Consider the following 13,863-nt stretch of genomic DNA (forward strand, 5'->3'; position numbering starts at 1 on the left):
TAGTGTTCATTCATGCCGCTAATTTTAGTCATGTAGGATTGTTATGTAATATTTACTACCAAGAATGAAATTGGCATGACAAGAAATAATGTTCACATTTGGGCCATCTCTATATGAAAGGATGCTTTTTAAGAGTGGGATCTTCTCAATGGCATTGGGCTAAACCTGACATCAATATTGAAAATGCAAGAGGTTGCAAAAGGATGACCAAAAAAGGAGGAAAGAAGAAGCCGATGAGATGAATAAGAGGGCTGATATTTCCAGGTCACCTAGTGCGCACATGCCCTTTCTGCATTTACCAACATGCCGTAAACAAACAGATCACAACAAACGCACAAAAATGTCAACATGCCTAGAAGCTCAGACGTCTTGTTACCAACATTTTTGCAGGGGGCAAACTAGTTGTACTATCGCAGGTGGCTTTACGACGTATTATTGAACTAAAAATTCATTATTATATTATGAGTCATGATAATTCATTTGTTTTTGTTAGTTGTGGATTTTGATCCCATCATTTAAGGCTACAACCCTTTTGACTTGTAGCAATAAGCCTAGTGGACTGGACTCTATGTCGAATTTGGACATTTTTAATTATTTCCATCAATGTCAATGACATAATCATAGCTTATGTTTTGAATTAATGGCGGTATTACGCATTTCACAAAGAAAAACCTGACATGTGCCGGAAAGAAAAATATTTTTTGCACAAATCAACCAGAAGTAAGCAGGAAGAGGCCCCCTTTTTTGGAACAGTCAACTCCTGAGCGAGCCCGTTCCTCCATATGAGCTTTCATGTTTCATTACGAGCGAGTCCAAAGAACTGCAGACTACGACGACATAACGAAACCTCCCCGGTAGGATCGGGTTGCGGTAGATGGGTTGGCGTCTCCTTCCCCTCCTGGAATCCCAGTGTGGTGCACATTGGGAGGAATTGGACTGGAAAATCAATGACTCCAGCAGATCAAAAGCGATCTGGCAGCCAATGAGTTTTTTCTCCATCCAATCACTGACAGAGTACAAAACTGCCATGAATCGAGGCTGGATGGACTGTTTAGCCTTTTTCGTAAACTATCAATATTATAGTGAGGCCAAATTGAATGAATCAATAGTTGTACAATATGAAATGCTTGTGCAATGATAAGATCAGAGTATTCAGTAGAGCAATAAATATTTAATTTGGGGCAAAGTTGAGGCCAGACTTCCGGCAGATGTTCAGACAAATTTAATTAACCTGATCTGCCAGATGTTTTGTATCACAAAATATTCGGCCACGTGAAAAAGACCTCATAGAACCTCAATAAAGCCTTTTTCACACAGATATCAAAACCATTTGAAGCATAAGAACAGCATCCGTAAATATTTCCTAGACTGCATTGAGTGATTTCAATGGAATTTTGCAACTAGATAATTCGATGTCTGATGAAGTCAGTGTCTGACGAGATGTCTAAAATAATTCTCAAACAGTGACGATTGCTCACAAGTTCCGACACAACAAGGCGAGAGAAATAATTGGCAGGTGTTTAACGTCACCTTCTTCGTTCTGGCAATTCACCTTCCCGCCTGCCAAATCCGGCAAATTGCCAGGTTGCCTTTGTCCTCCGATCAACGGGCTATTTGTGCAAAAGGCACGAATATAGAACATTTCTTTCAAGAAAACGTATTAAGAGTATTCTTTGATCACTTGATGTCTTTACTGACCTGCAGCAAAAGTTCTCCTTCTGGTATTTTGGCTTCCACAGCTCCTGCTGTTTTTCCCTCGACATTGTTGGCGCTGACTGGAGTGACTCTGTCCCTGTTGGTCAGGGCCACTGTGGAGAGAGGAGACATATGATATGAAGCTGGCTTAGAAAAGGGTGGCAGGGGTACATACATTGTTTAGTCTTGTGTGTTTAGTGTCTGTCTAGATTTCCCTTTTCGATACACTACCAATTCTCATTGTGCCTTTTACTTTCTTCGGGCCCCTGATTGGCTGAGGGCTCACAGGTTTCTTGGCACTAGTTTCTGCAAGTCACAACAAGGCAATCGGAGCAATAAGTTAATATGAGTAACATCCCCCCACGCCATTGGCTGATAAGCGTGTCGGATTATATCACATGTAGTTTGTTTGACAATAAGGTCAGGGGTGTCAGACCAAAGCCGTGTCCCGTGTGAAGGTCTGAGCAAGTCCATATGATAGTTGGAAAGCCCACACCTCCATTCACACACAGACTCCTTGTTAACCCTTCTTTGCAGACAACAACAGGAGTTGACCCAAAATTGCGTTGCCCCATCACGTCATACGGACTCACCACTAAACCTTTTAGGTCAGCGGTCATCATGGGTCGTGGCACGGTGCTCCTGCAGGGGTCAGAGATTAATGTGCTAGCCCGTTGCTCTCTTTCTCATGACATCACTTTATGTTCAACTTGGCCTACTGCACACAATATGGAGACCTCATTTATAAGCATTATTATTTCGATTGTATTATATCTGAGAAAGATGATGTGCTAGTAAAATATATATTTTTTTTAAATCAGAAACAAAAATGTGAAGGGATATATAGGGGTGAGTTCAGTCGAGCTAAAAGCAGAAGTGTGTGCTGTAAATCTGGGCACTTAGATTATAAAAAAAATACTGTATGCCAATTATATCTTTTGAAAACAAGCTCATTTTAATCTTTAAATATTCTGGCAATCGATAGCCTAATATTTCCCATCTTTTGTGGATTTATCCAACACAACATAGACTGTAGTTATGCATGGCTAGTAGCTCCAGCATGGCTCATAGTTGAATACTGCGGTTAAAAGTGGGCCAACACAGAGCGTCTTGAATGGCCAGAGGAGGACAAAGAGCAGATCTCGTTAGCAAGCTTCAGTGGGCAGAAGTGTAGGCGATGAAAAATTTACATTCCTCGCTGCCATAACATACATGTAGAATAATAGCTGGCACTGCCGCAGTCACCCACAGGCGTTTCCAGTTAACTGCATGGAACATCTTGCCGTTACCCAGTGGACTTATTTTAGCATAATGGGGTGCTATGAAAACAAAGAACCTACATGGATAAAAAAAAAAAGAGAGGGACCATCTATGATGTGACACTACAACGCTGCACTCTAAAGACCAATGACAAAAGAAATCTAAGAGTTACACAGTGTAGTAAGTAGACAATAAAAGATGCAAAGGGAAAGCTGAACAACGAATCCAAGGCAAACTGTCTCATACTATTTCCACAGTTAATTATAGACATATGATTACTTTTGGCACAATGGCGACCTAGTTCTTAAAAAATATGACTAGTTACTGAATATTACTGAATTTTTATTGGCCATTTCCTTGAGAAACTGTTGCCACTGGTCTGGATAAGCGCCAACGTTTTGAGGCTAACGGCACTATTAAACATCCATAAAACAAATGCAATAAGATGTTTAACGACACAGAAGACTTCAGAAGACACAGAAGAGCTTTGACGTATGCCCTGATGAATGATGATTGATTAAATGAAAGCTGACGGATGAGCAATGACCCTGAAAATCAGACAGTTCATTAAAGCTGCATTCAGGAGCTTTTTTTTTTTAATTAACTGCTGGTCCTTGATGATTTTGACTGAATTAAAAGAGGTCTTATTTAGTTTTTCTCACACATAATTCGGTCACGCATTAATCTTTTTATAGTAACTGCATTGTTGTGATCAAACAAATAGTAGGTGAATGCTGCTTGAAAAATAAAAGCCGAAGCATCTGAACATTATTTTTTTTTTTTGCAGAAAGGTCATCTTAGCTTTGGTCATCCAGTCGCCAGCATGAAGCTTAGTGGCATGGCTTCATGCAGAGCCAGCGCCGACCTCGGTTAGCCGTTAATATCAAAATAAAAACATTAAGCAAATATTTACCAAATATTTGAGCTTTTTCAATTTGTTCCATCATGCTATTTACAAACGGATTAGCGGGGATGTTCGGGGCTTGTGCTGCTTCAATTCCCTTCCCAATCCCTACATGTCATCTTGGCGTCGTTCCAGCATGCCGCTTGATGACGTACAAAAACACACAGCCATAGAAGACAAAAGCAATCTGCTGTTTCAGAATCAAGATAGCTACACTTTCACTTCATGGTAATTAAGAAACTATTTTTAGGTGGATGGATTACGCCGACATTGGCACGACGAACAAGATTTGCTTTGTAGCATTGCGGCCTCTGTGCCTTTAAATGCTAAAAGGCAATACATAAGTCAAACACTCTTCTCTTTGTGGAGAGCTAACTTGTTTATATCGCATCTTGCATGTTTTTACTGTCAGGTCACATGAGATAATAGGAGCGCTCTGAATCATGAAATGCTGCTATATTTGGACAGCATTAACCGGCTGTATTAAGCTCAATAAAGGCTGGACTGGCAATGAACAGTGACAGGGGCCATTACAAGAATAGCCCCGCCCACATAGACCAAAGCAATTGTGTAATGGATGGAAATAAAGTGACTGTGTGACCACAATGTTTTTGAAAAACAAAATACGCTAAGAAGGAGCATTTTTGGGGTAAAAAAAACAGAGCGATATTCAGAGAATTATGGTACATGATTCAAATCATCGTCCCGAGACGCACTATGTCGGAATGTGTGCCAAAATTAAAAATAAATCTGTGAGTTCGGCAAAGTTGACTGCAATCGGCCGTGGCTGCAAGCCAGATTTGAAAATGTAGGCCACGGGACGAAGCAGGCATCATTATGCAGAAGTTTGTTGTTGTTTTATGGCCATTAAATGGATGCCAAAAACAGCCCCAAGGCTGATTTGTTTGAAATCTTTCCTACTTTCCCACCCAGATCTTCGATACTAAAGTTTCAGGCTACTGGAATTAAAGCAGACATTTGTGTCTATACTTACAAATGTATATATTTCATTTTTTTCAAAACAGGTGGAATATAAATATGAATTTGTTTGGGGGAATTTAGCTTTTCTTTTTAAACAAATCACCAATGATTTTTTTCGACAGGTTTCTATTCAATAAATTACACACATCCTGTTAAATTTTTCATTCATCCCAACACACCAACACATAAATATTTTCTTGAGATATAATAGTTTAAGAAATGTATTTGCTTTTTGTACACATAAGTCACATGTTTGATCAACAACAGAGATAATGAAACACACTCATTAATGCAAATTTTACGTTTGTCTAAGTGGGAAATTTGCTGGAACTGGAGCTAGTAAAGCCAGTTGCTCGCAGAATCAACCACAAAACTTCAAACCAGCAAACGATTGTGGTCCCAAAGACTTATCGGATCTCCTGACCCATTACGAAACATTGCAGACCTCTCGGAGGTCGGCTGATTTGGGATTACTGGCTGTTCCCAGAGTCGAAACTAAACATGCTTAAGCTGCCTTCAGCTTCCATGCTGCTTAGACGCAGAGCTAATTGTGACTGGTTGGTGGCATAGCATTGGGAGGATGGGGCGGCAAGCATTTCGCCTGTCACACTGACAAGGCCAATACTATGCTATTTTAGAATGCTATAAAGCTATTTTTATTCCAAATTTCACATTTTAAAAATCAGCCCAAAATAATCTGTAACTGACTATGTGCACCGCAATAGAACTTGAGATGTTTCCACTACTATGTAACCAATTCCAGTTTACTCTTGTGAATATTTACATTAGCATGAAGTGCAAGCAATCCATGCATGCATTTGCACGTGTGCTTGTGTGCTAATTATTCCAACAGTGTGAATGGCAGCAAGTAAAATATAGAACGTTTCAACTCCAACATTGCGGAGTGAACACGCGATGTAAACGTACCACCCCTGCTGCCCTCACTACACACGTACACATGGTTGCACGAAACACACAGGAACAGGAACACAGTCGCTAATGCAAGGGTGGTGGGGTGGGCACGCAAACCCTTTGCTGCTTTCGTGTTTCCCGAGGTTTTCTCCATCACATGCTTGCATATTTGCTTATGGAGTAAAATGGGGCGGGATTGCTGGGATTTGGGCGGGGTCACTGGTGATTAACAGGTTCTCCCTTTCGTTGGCCTGCATTCCTCGCAGTGGCAATTTATGTCGACGGGGGAGTGGGGGAAGGATGTGCGGAAGGGCAGGATGGGGGTCGGTTCTGAAGGGATGACCCACTGCTGATTATGTAGCCCACATAGCTGCTCCCTACATGGGGGATGGTCGCTTCATATATGACATCAAAACAAACAAATGTCATGACACATTAGGACTTTACAGCTTACGTAAGCAACTCTGCTGGAGGGGGGGACGCGGGATGATTGCAGTGACGGTGGCGAGCTGTTCCACGTACGCCATAAAGATGGCTGTCTCCATATGGTTTGCAATCGTGTGCCGAGCTATTCCACCAAATCTACCTAGTGTTAGCAATAGTATGACTTGCCAAGTCATTTTTAACCTACTGTCAAAATAATATGAAATGCATTTAAAAAATAAAATTAAAAAATCCCAGCCAGCCCGCTCACTGTTTTTCTCACACATCCAAGTCAGGTCAACTACATTCTTATTTGATTCTTTTTTTCTTGTTTTCTGAACATTCAAATGACTTGGTGAATTTTGCTATTAGGCTAACAACAGATGCTCATTACGTTGACACGGGTCGTTTGTTTAATTCGTTAAATGCGCTGTCAAATCATCGATGATTGATTTTTATTCAGTTGGCCTCCTTATTACTAAATTCATGAGCCTGCACTGTTTGTTGGAGTTGTGCATAATTTGTTGTTCGTATTTATGGCTATTTCCAGTGGGGCTGTGTGCACAACACCATGTTTGCCATGGCTCCATTAAAGGAATGCATTTATAAGCAAAATAATGCTCTACCTCATGGATACATGTTAAATATTCATATTTCTTGGCTCGATTGGTTGTTGTATTTACTGTATGTGGTGCATATATTATGATTTACAAAAATCATGAAAAAAAAAGATTGCGATTGCATTGAACCTGGGAATATCTGATCCTTCAGGCTCCACCCAAGTAGGCACATAGTAATTGCCATGTGACATGCATCAGAAAGAATGATAGTTACGCCGTGGTGGTCATGTGACCATGGGTTTAAGGCAAGGAGGGGTGGCAAGGGGCGGGGGTACTTCTAGGAAAGCCCTTATTGGCTTACTTGTGTCATCCTGGATCTCGTCAGGATCTTGGCGGTAGAAACAGAAATACTGATCCACATTGTCTGATTGCGTTGTGTAAAAGGTTTTGGCAAGCACATACAGTCTACCTCTGCTGACTCTGCATGTTGTCTTCTTTAAATATCCCAAAGGAAAAGAAGTCCAAACCCGATTAATTTAAACCAGACCAAAAATATCAGGTAGTAGCCTGCAACAAGCGAGGTGCTAGGCAAACTCTGACAAGCGAGCCATCTGTCACATTGGATAATACTGCACATTAGTCAGCAAAATGGATTTTAGACCTCTTTCGTCTTTGTTTTGCTATAATCCTAATCTGTCAACCATACCACATTTGTCTGTGAAAACCATAAACAACAGAGTTTATTTTGTACAAAAATCTACGAGGCTATATATATATATATATATATATATATATATATATATATATATATATATATATATATATATATATATATATATATATAAAATCATAATAAATAGCCTCGTAAATTTTTTATAAATTTTCATTATTTTCATTATCAATCAATACATAGAGCTTTTACTAACATGTTGAACAGGAAATCATGCGATGGCCTCATTATAAAATGACACATGTGGCTTGTCTGATGTTTGTAACCAACCATCCGTGTCACAATTGCTGAAGAATTTAATAGGTGGAGCCAAACAAACAGTCTAGCTGTTGTTTAGCTATGGTCTCATCATCTTTTTTGTCTTGCTGCTGCTTGAGCTGGGATAACCCAAAAGGTTGTCTTGCATGCTCGGACATGTTTACCGCCCCCACCTCCACGCACCACCAAACACGGCCGTTTTTCCTTCCTCAGCCTGGTCGAGAAGTGGCAATCCATTATAGCCCCTCACAACAACCAAGATGGCCGACGGTCTGGATAATGCCAGCTTAACGGCCGAGGCTTTGTTCAATATCATCCATCACAGACGAATCGCCATCTGAATGGTTTTAAAACCATCCCGACCATTTATGTTTTCATACCAGTCGTCCCAGTGTGACCGCCATCTAAAGAATACCCACAATCCCCTTCTCTCCTCAAAGTGTCTGAACTGGGATGCCTCTGACAAGCAAGATTTAGTGTGTTTACATACAACAAATTATGGCTGACCGCAAAGGTAGCCCAAAGCGACAAAGCCCTCAAGTGGAGCTTCTTGCTTAACGAAAGTACCCCTGAGCTTGTTAATTACTTAGCAAGCATGTACTGGAAGTAGGCTAATGCATTTAGACAAGAGGACGGGTCTCTGTGTCTAATAAGACATTTTGACCGATTGCTATGGAAAAACCCATAATCAATAATTCAGTCAGGCGGGGCTGAAAATGTCCATGTGTTGTTGGAGGGGAAATTTAAAAAAAGCTCATGAAATATTCAAAAATGAAGACCCTGGTTTCTGTTCAGAGGATTCTCGAAGCCAACACCCAATGCATACGTGCAGTCGAGTTTGTATCGAATGATCACGGCCGCCTTCATTCGGCCCACCTCTGTCCTGCCCCAGCCTTTGCCTTAAACAAACACTGCTCTGCCTCCATTTCATAAATTCTTTAAACATCAAAAGTTCCTTTGAATTATTCATCCCTCAAGAGCAGATGATGGCCGCATTGCAGCTTTTCCCTCTTGAAAGATTATTGCCTGAAATAACGCCGTCCCTACAAATAGTAGACCGGAAAGCGTACGCGCTTGTCGGTTGGCGTGCGAATTTTAATGGTGGCTCTCCATCCTCACCTTCAAATCGCTTGACGTCACCGCCGCGCGTAGACGTGCTGTCTCGATTAAATATTGAGGGCTACTTCCCTCCCTCTGTGATAAAATCGGCGCAATAAGGCGGTGGCTGCTCGCATTTTACTCATCACGGGAACTCTGATCAACTGGAAGATGTTGGTCAACATGCACATCCAACACCAGAATAAAAGACAAAGTAAACAAACCATTGTTGATCTCATCTGAGTATTTAAAGCCTCACTTATCTTAATGCGATAAACGCAACAACTCCACAGTTGGCATGACGATTATCACACACTTCCCATGTCAACAAGTTTAGCCAGCAAACCTGTTGAACCTGAACGACTTCTGCCCTCACTTGGTTGCTAACAAGAGGCTAAATATTCTTAATTACTTGCTTTAAGTTTCTTTTCTCATCTGCTGTCCTATCCCATGTCCTGTTCTCGTCCGCTTTCTCTTTCAAAACTACAGAAATACGTCAAGGCAGCAAATTTGAACGATTCACATACAGACATTGCCGACATTGGGACGGAACATACCAGAGAAGAAGTTCTTGGCTCGCAAGTAGCTGACACTTAGTCGAAGGATGGATAGCTTGTCCAGACTGGCCGTGACCTCCTCTGGAAATGGCAGGAGGCTGGCCAACCTCTCCAGCTCCCCATTGAGGCGATCCCGGTGCCGCTTAGACGGGTTGGACTTTGCCCCCTCGTTGGACGGTTGTTTCACCCTACCACACAATATGAAACTATTGTTAATGATCCAAGCACAATTGTTTTGTTTTTTCTTCTTGATTGGATACAAGCCATGGCAAAAATTATGGAATTACCAGTCTCAGAATCTGTTAGTTAGAAAAAAACCTGATTGATTGAAATAATACATTTTTGATTTATTCTTTAGCCCATTCTAACCTTGTTTTTTGCTGTTGAAGTTTATGATGGCGTTTGTTGAGGTTGTTTCGGTTATGAAAGTTCAATTTGCTCCTTTTTGTTCCTCGTTTGCTTTATGGTGCATTTTCTGTTTTCATGACATCTTTACGATTTCTGTCTTGTGCTTTCATGCCTCCCTAGATCTATGCTTGCCTTCGACGATCTGATCCGGTCTTAGTTTTAAGAATGGAAATAATTTCACATTTGTTTTTACATTACTTTGTCTAAAAATGTAGCTGTTGACTGCTGACCACCAAATTTTTCACCAAATTTCTTTGTTTCTAAAAGCCTTACAGTTGCCACTTGAAAGAACTTTAGTTTTATGTCTGTGATCTGTTTTTTTTTCTTTCGATAAAAAATTAAACTGAATGACCATAATCTGAGATTGATGATTACATATTTTTTTTTGCCAGGGGTTGGAGTACATTTTCTACTGGGCATTAAATTACAGTTCACAGTAAATTGTCGGTATGACGTTCAGTCAGTATCCTAAATACAAAGGCATGTAATTTGAAGATATTGCTTGATGATTAACAACTAGTAATTTCAGTACTGGACAGTTTGCACCGAGTGTATAACAAAATGCCCAGCAATGGGTGATTGTGGGTGGAATTTTCATCATACTGAGTGTTTTCTGGGGACAAAATATTAATAAAATAAGATAACTAACAAAATTAGAAACTACAATGCAGCACAATAGAAAACCATTGTAGCATAATCAAACTGCAAATGTAGCACAAATTATCCTGCAAACATTTACGACATTAAATTTCTAATGTTTTTTTTTTACAGCTCTTGTATTCTGTGTCCAAGGCCTTTATTAATACGGATTCCTTAGAACATTGTATAATTAATATTGTCCTGAACAAACCACAGGGAATGAAGCACTATTTTTGCTTTTCAAATAAAATGTTCTTTTATCAGTGACTACGAGATGTGAGTGTTTGGACTGCATCTTTGAAGGATGTCAGCATACTTGGCCTGCTTTGCTCTGCTGACCTCCATATTTGTGCTTGTTTTGTTTGTTTTCAACGCACACGTCATGTCACATATGCTCACTTAAGTGTATGTTTTCAAAAACCCAAAACATTTCCAAATATAAAAAACACAACTGCCATTCACCAATTTTGTTTTAAATTCTTCTGTAAAAGTGAGCAATATCCCCTATAAGTGTTTTTTAAATAATGTATTGGATGTTTGTAACGAATTTCTACTTTAAATATCCCCCTCGATTAAATCACATGATTAAACTCGTCTAATAGAATTTGTGTCAATCTATATGTATATGCGCATCATTTTTTTTTTCTTTCATTTAAACTATTGGGGGGAAAAACAGTCAAAAGCTTCAAGGCATCTAATGCAAATATTTTTACTTCATTTTTAAATACATTTGTTTTGATGTTACGTATAAACTCGCACGTGCATGAAAACACGTATGAGAACACCTCCGACCAAATTTAAAGAGCCAGAATAAAGCAATCTAAAGTGTTAAACGATATTGTTCACTGTTCGTTTTTATTTATTTGCAGTGGTAAAATGTGCAATGCAGCTTGCAGCGTTAAAACTGTGTATGGATTTATTTTTTGATGCATGTTTGTTTTGAAGGTCAAAATCCGGCCTTGGAAATAGCGGGCCAGCAACATAATCCTCAGGCATTAAAGAAGACATGGTGCACAACATTGACCGCAAAGCTCATTTTAATTGTAAACAAACACTTTCGATCAAATTTAGATCATATGGACTGTACTGTATTGTTAATGATTTTTTCCCGATTATATCAGAAAGATTATTTGAAATATGCGAACTTTCATAGAGTCAACTATTTGAAATTTCTTCTGTTTGAAAAAATATTTTTGCACTAGTTTTATTTTTCTTCATGTAACAAACAGTAAATCTAATTGGAAAAAAATAGAAACAACTTACGCTCTCTGTACCGGTTTTCTCCTCTTGCGTCCTGCGTACATGACGCTACTGCTTATGTAAGCCTGAAGAGCCGCAAACACTCTGCGCCTCTTTCTTCCGCTACATGGACGACCAGCGCAAATATTCCGCTTTTATTACAGCAAATCAACGCTCCAAAAACATTTTCTTTTGAAATCAAAACAATCGCAAGAAACCACAGGCCTGGTTGTTGAAGAGAGCTCCCAACTGGACGGATTTTCGCTCCTTTAAAATTCACCAAAATGCTTCAGAATTGCTGGAATAATCCACAATAGTTGTCCCATAGATGCGCTTGTTCCAAATACGCACGCTCAATTTGTCACGTCCATGCAAGGTTACGGCCGTCACAAAAGATGCGCCAGGTGCACGCACGCGCGCCCCATCAGCGTTAAAGATGGTAAAAAACATTAAATTCGTCCCAGAAACGGAAACAAAGATGAAAACAATTAACATGTTATACGGTAACATTGGTGCTGTACTGAAAAATTATCGGCCCCGATGCAAGCTGCAGTGGAGGCAGGGGGAGGGGGGCGTTGGGAAGGTCCGCGGTGGCGCGCATTCCACCGGCGGGTACGCCCAGCACAGATTGACGACGTGCTCGCGATCTCTCTCACTCGCTCAGAGAGAAACTTATAAACGCTATAGCGGCAGGCGTGTGCGCGCGCATGCGGGAGAGTCTCCTGGAAACATGGGCGGTGTGGGTACACGTGAGCGCGCACCAGCGACCCTCCAGGACCAATGAGCGCGAAGCAGGAGCGATGAAGATTTTATATGTGAATATGGGTCAGGGGTGAGGCGCTTACATGACGTCTCCATTATCCTCACTTGATTGTAATTTCCGTATGAATAATTAATATGTCATCTTATTTCAAAATATTTGTGGGATAATTTATCCGCCAATATGTTTAATTAACGCCACCACAAATGGCTTATGGCTAACAATTAAGGTCAACACTGCACAATTAATTTAAAATGCATCGATCCATCGATGGATGGATTTTAAATTAATTGTGCAGTGTTTACTTTAATTTTTAGCCATAAGCCATTTGTGGTGGCGGCAATTAAACATATCCATCTAACCATCCATCCATCGTGAGGTTTTCTTATATTGCATGTGCCTTGGTTCAATAAAACTCGAGAAACATATTGCCATCGAACATCGAACAACAGCCTTAAATGTGTCCATAGAATATTTTGACTCTCAATGGGTTTGAGAGCAAATCAATGCATAAAACATAAGGTCCAGAGGCCTCAGTAAAATGATGGCTACGCTGTCATAGCGAGTGACCGTGTCCATGCGGCCATGTGACACGCGTGTGTTTTGACAGGACACAAAGACACACAAGATGCGTCTCTGTGCTCAAATGCAAACATTGGGGTCACATGACCGCTTTACACACCCCTTTAGGGTGCACACACACACACGCACAAAGAAACACAAACATGTGCACACTAAACTAGGCCAGTGAGCCAAAGGGTTGTGTTGTTAGTGTGAAAGGTTCACTGTCAACAGATCTGCTCTCTTTCACACACACACACACACACACACACACACACACACACACACACACACACACACACACACACACACACACACACACACACACACACACACACACACACACACACACACACACACACACACACACATTCATGCAGATGATGGCGATAAAGGTTGACAGGACACCAAATTGGTAAATAAACATGTGCAAACTAGGATTTTTTTTCTTCTCATGAAACCTTCAAAATTGAATTCAGTGAGAGCAAGGACAAAATATGTGTGGAAAATCTGATTTACGACATCCCAAGTTGATGTCAGCGGCCATACTCACAACACAGCATTGCTGGACACTGCTTCCACCTCTTCAGATGCTGGATGGTGAACCAGAATTTCTCAAACCTGCCCGGAAGTAACTCTCCATGTCTATATTTTTTTTACTATTAGTGAATCTTTTGGACAATGTCACTGCACAATGAAACTACTAGATGGTACAACCACTTGTAGGCATGAATTACGGACTATAGTAACCTCCTGTATCCTATATTAGTAGCACCAAAATGCCCATTATTAGGTTTGTCTAACAAATAAGATGTAGTTATCCAATTAGCACGCCCAAGCTGTCCTGGAGTGTGCAGAAATGTCATACAGTAGTGGAA

General features: G+C 40.4%; 1 protein-coding gene across 1 annotated transcript in view; it reads right to left on the reverse strand.

Annotated features, from left to right (window-relative positions):
- The window catches only part of LOC147050862 (aryl hydrocarbon receptor-like), an 8,387-nt gene extending 6,404 nt beyond the window's left edge, over positions 1 to 1,983 (reverse strand). The window contains exons 1-2 of the mRNA XM_085921262.1: positions 1,927 to 1,983; positions 1,699 to 1,808 (exon numbers count right to left, since the gene is read on the reverse strand). Of these exons, the coding sequence (XP_085777388.1) occupies positions 1,699 to 1,808; positions 1,927 to 1,936 (120 nt within the window). The 5' untranslated portion in view covers positions 1,937 to 1,983. The remainder of the gene's footprint in view (positions 1 to 1,698; positions 1,809 to 1,926) is intronic.
- Between the last annotated feature and the right edge of the window lie 11,880 nt (positions 1,984 to 13,863).

The sequence above is a fragment of the Syngnathus leptorhynchus genome, chromosome 9 (assembly GCF_054491065.1).
Source record: "Syngnathus leptorhynchus isolate UIUO chromosome 9, UIUO_Slep, whole genome shotgun sequence".
Classification (NCBI taxonomy): domain Eukaryota; kingdom Metazoa; phylum Chordata; class Actinopteri; order Syngnathiformes; family Syngnathidae; genus Syngnathus; species Syngnathus leptorhynchus.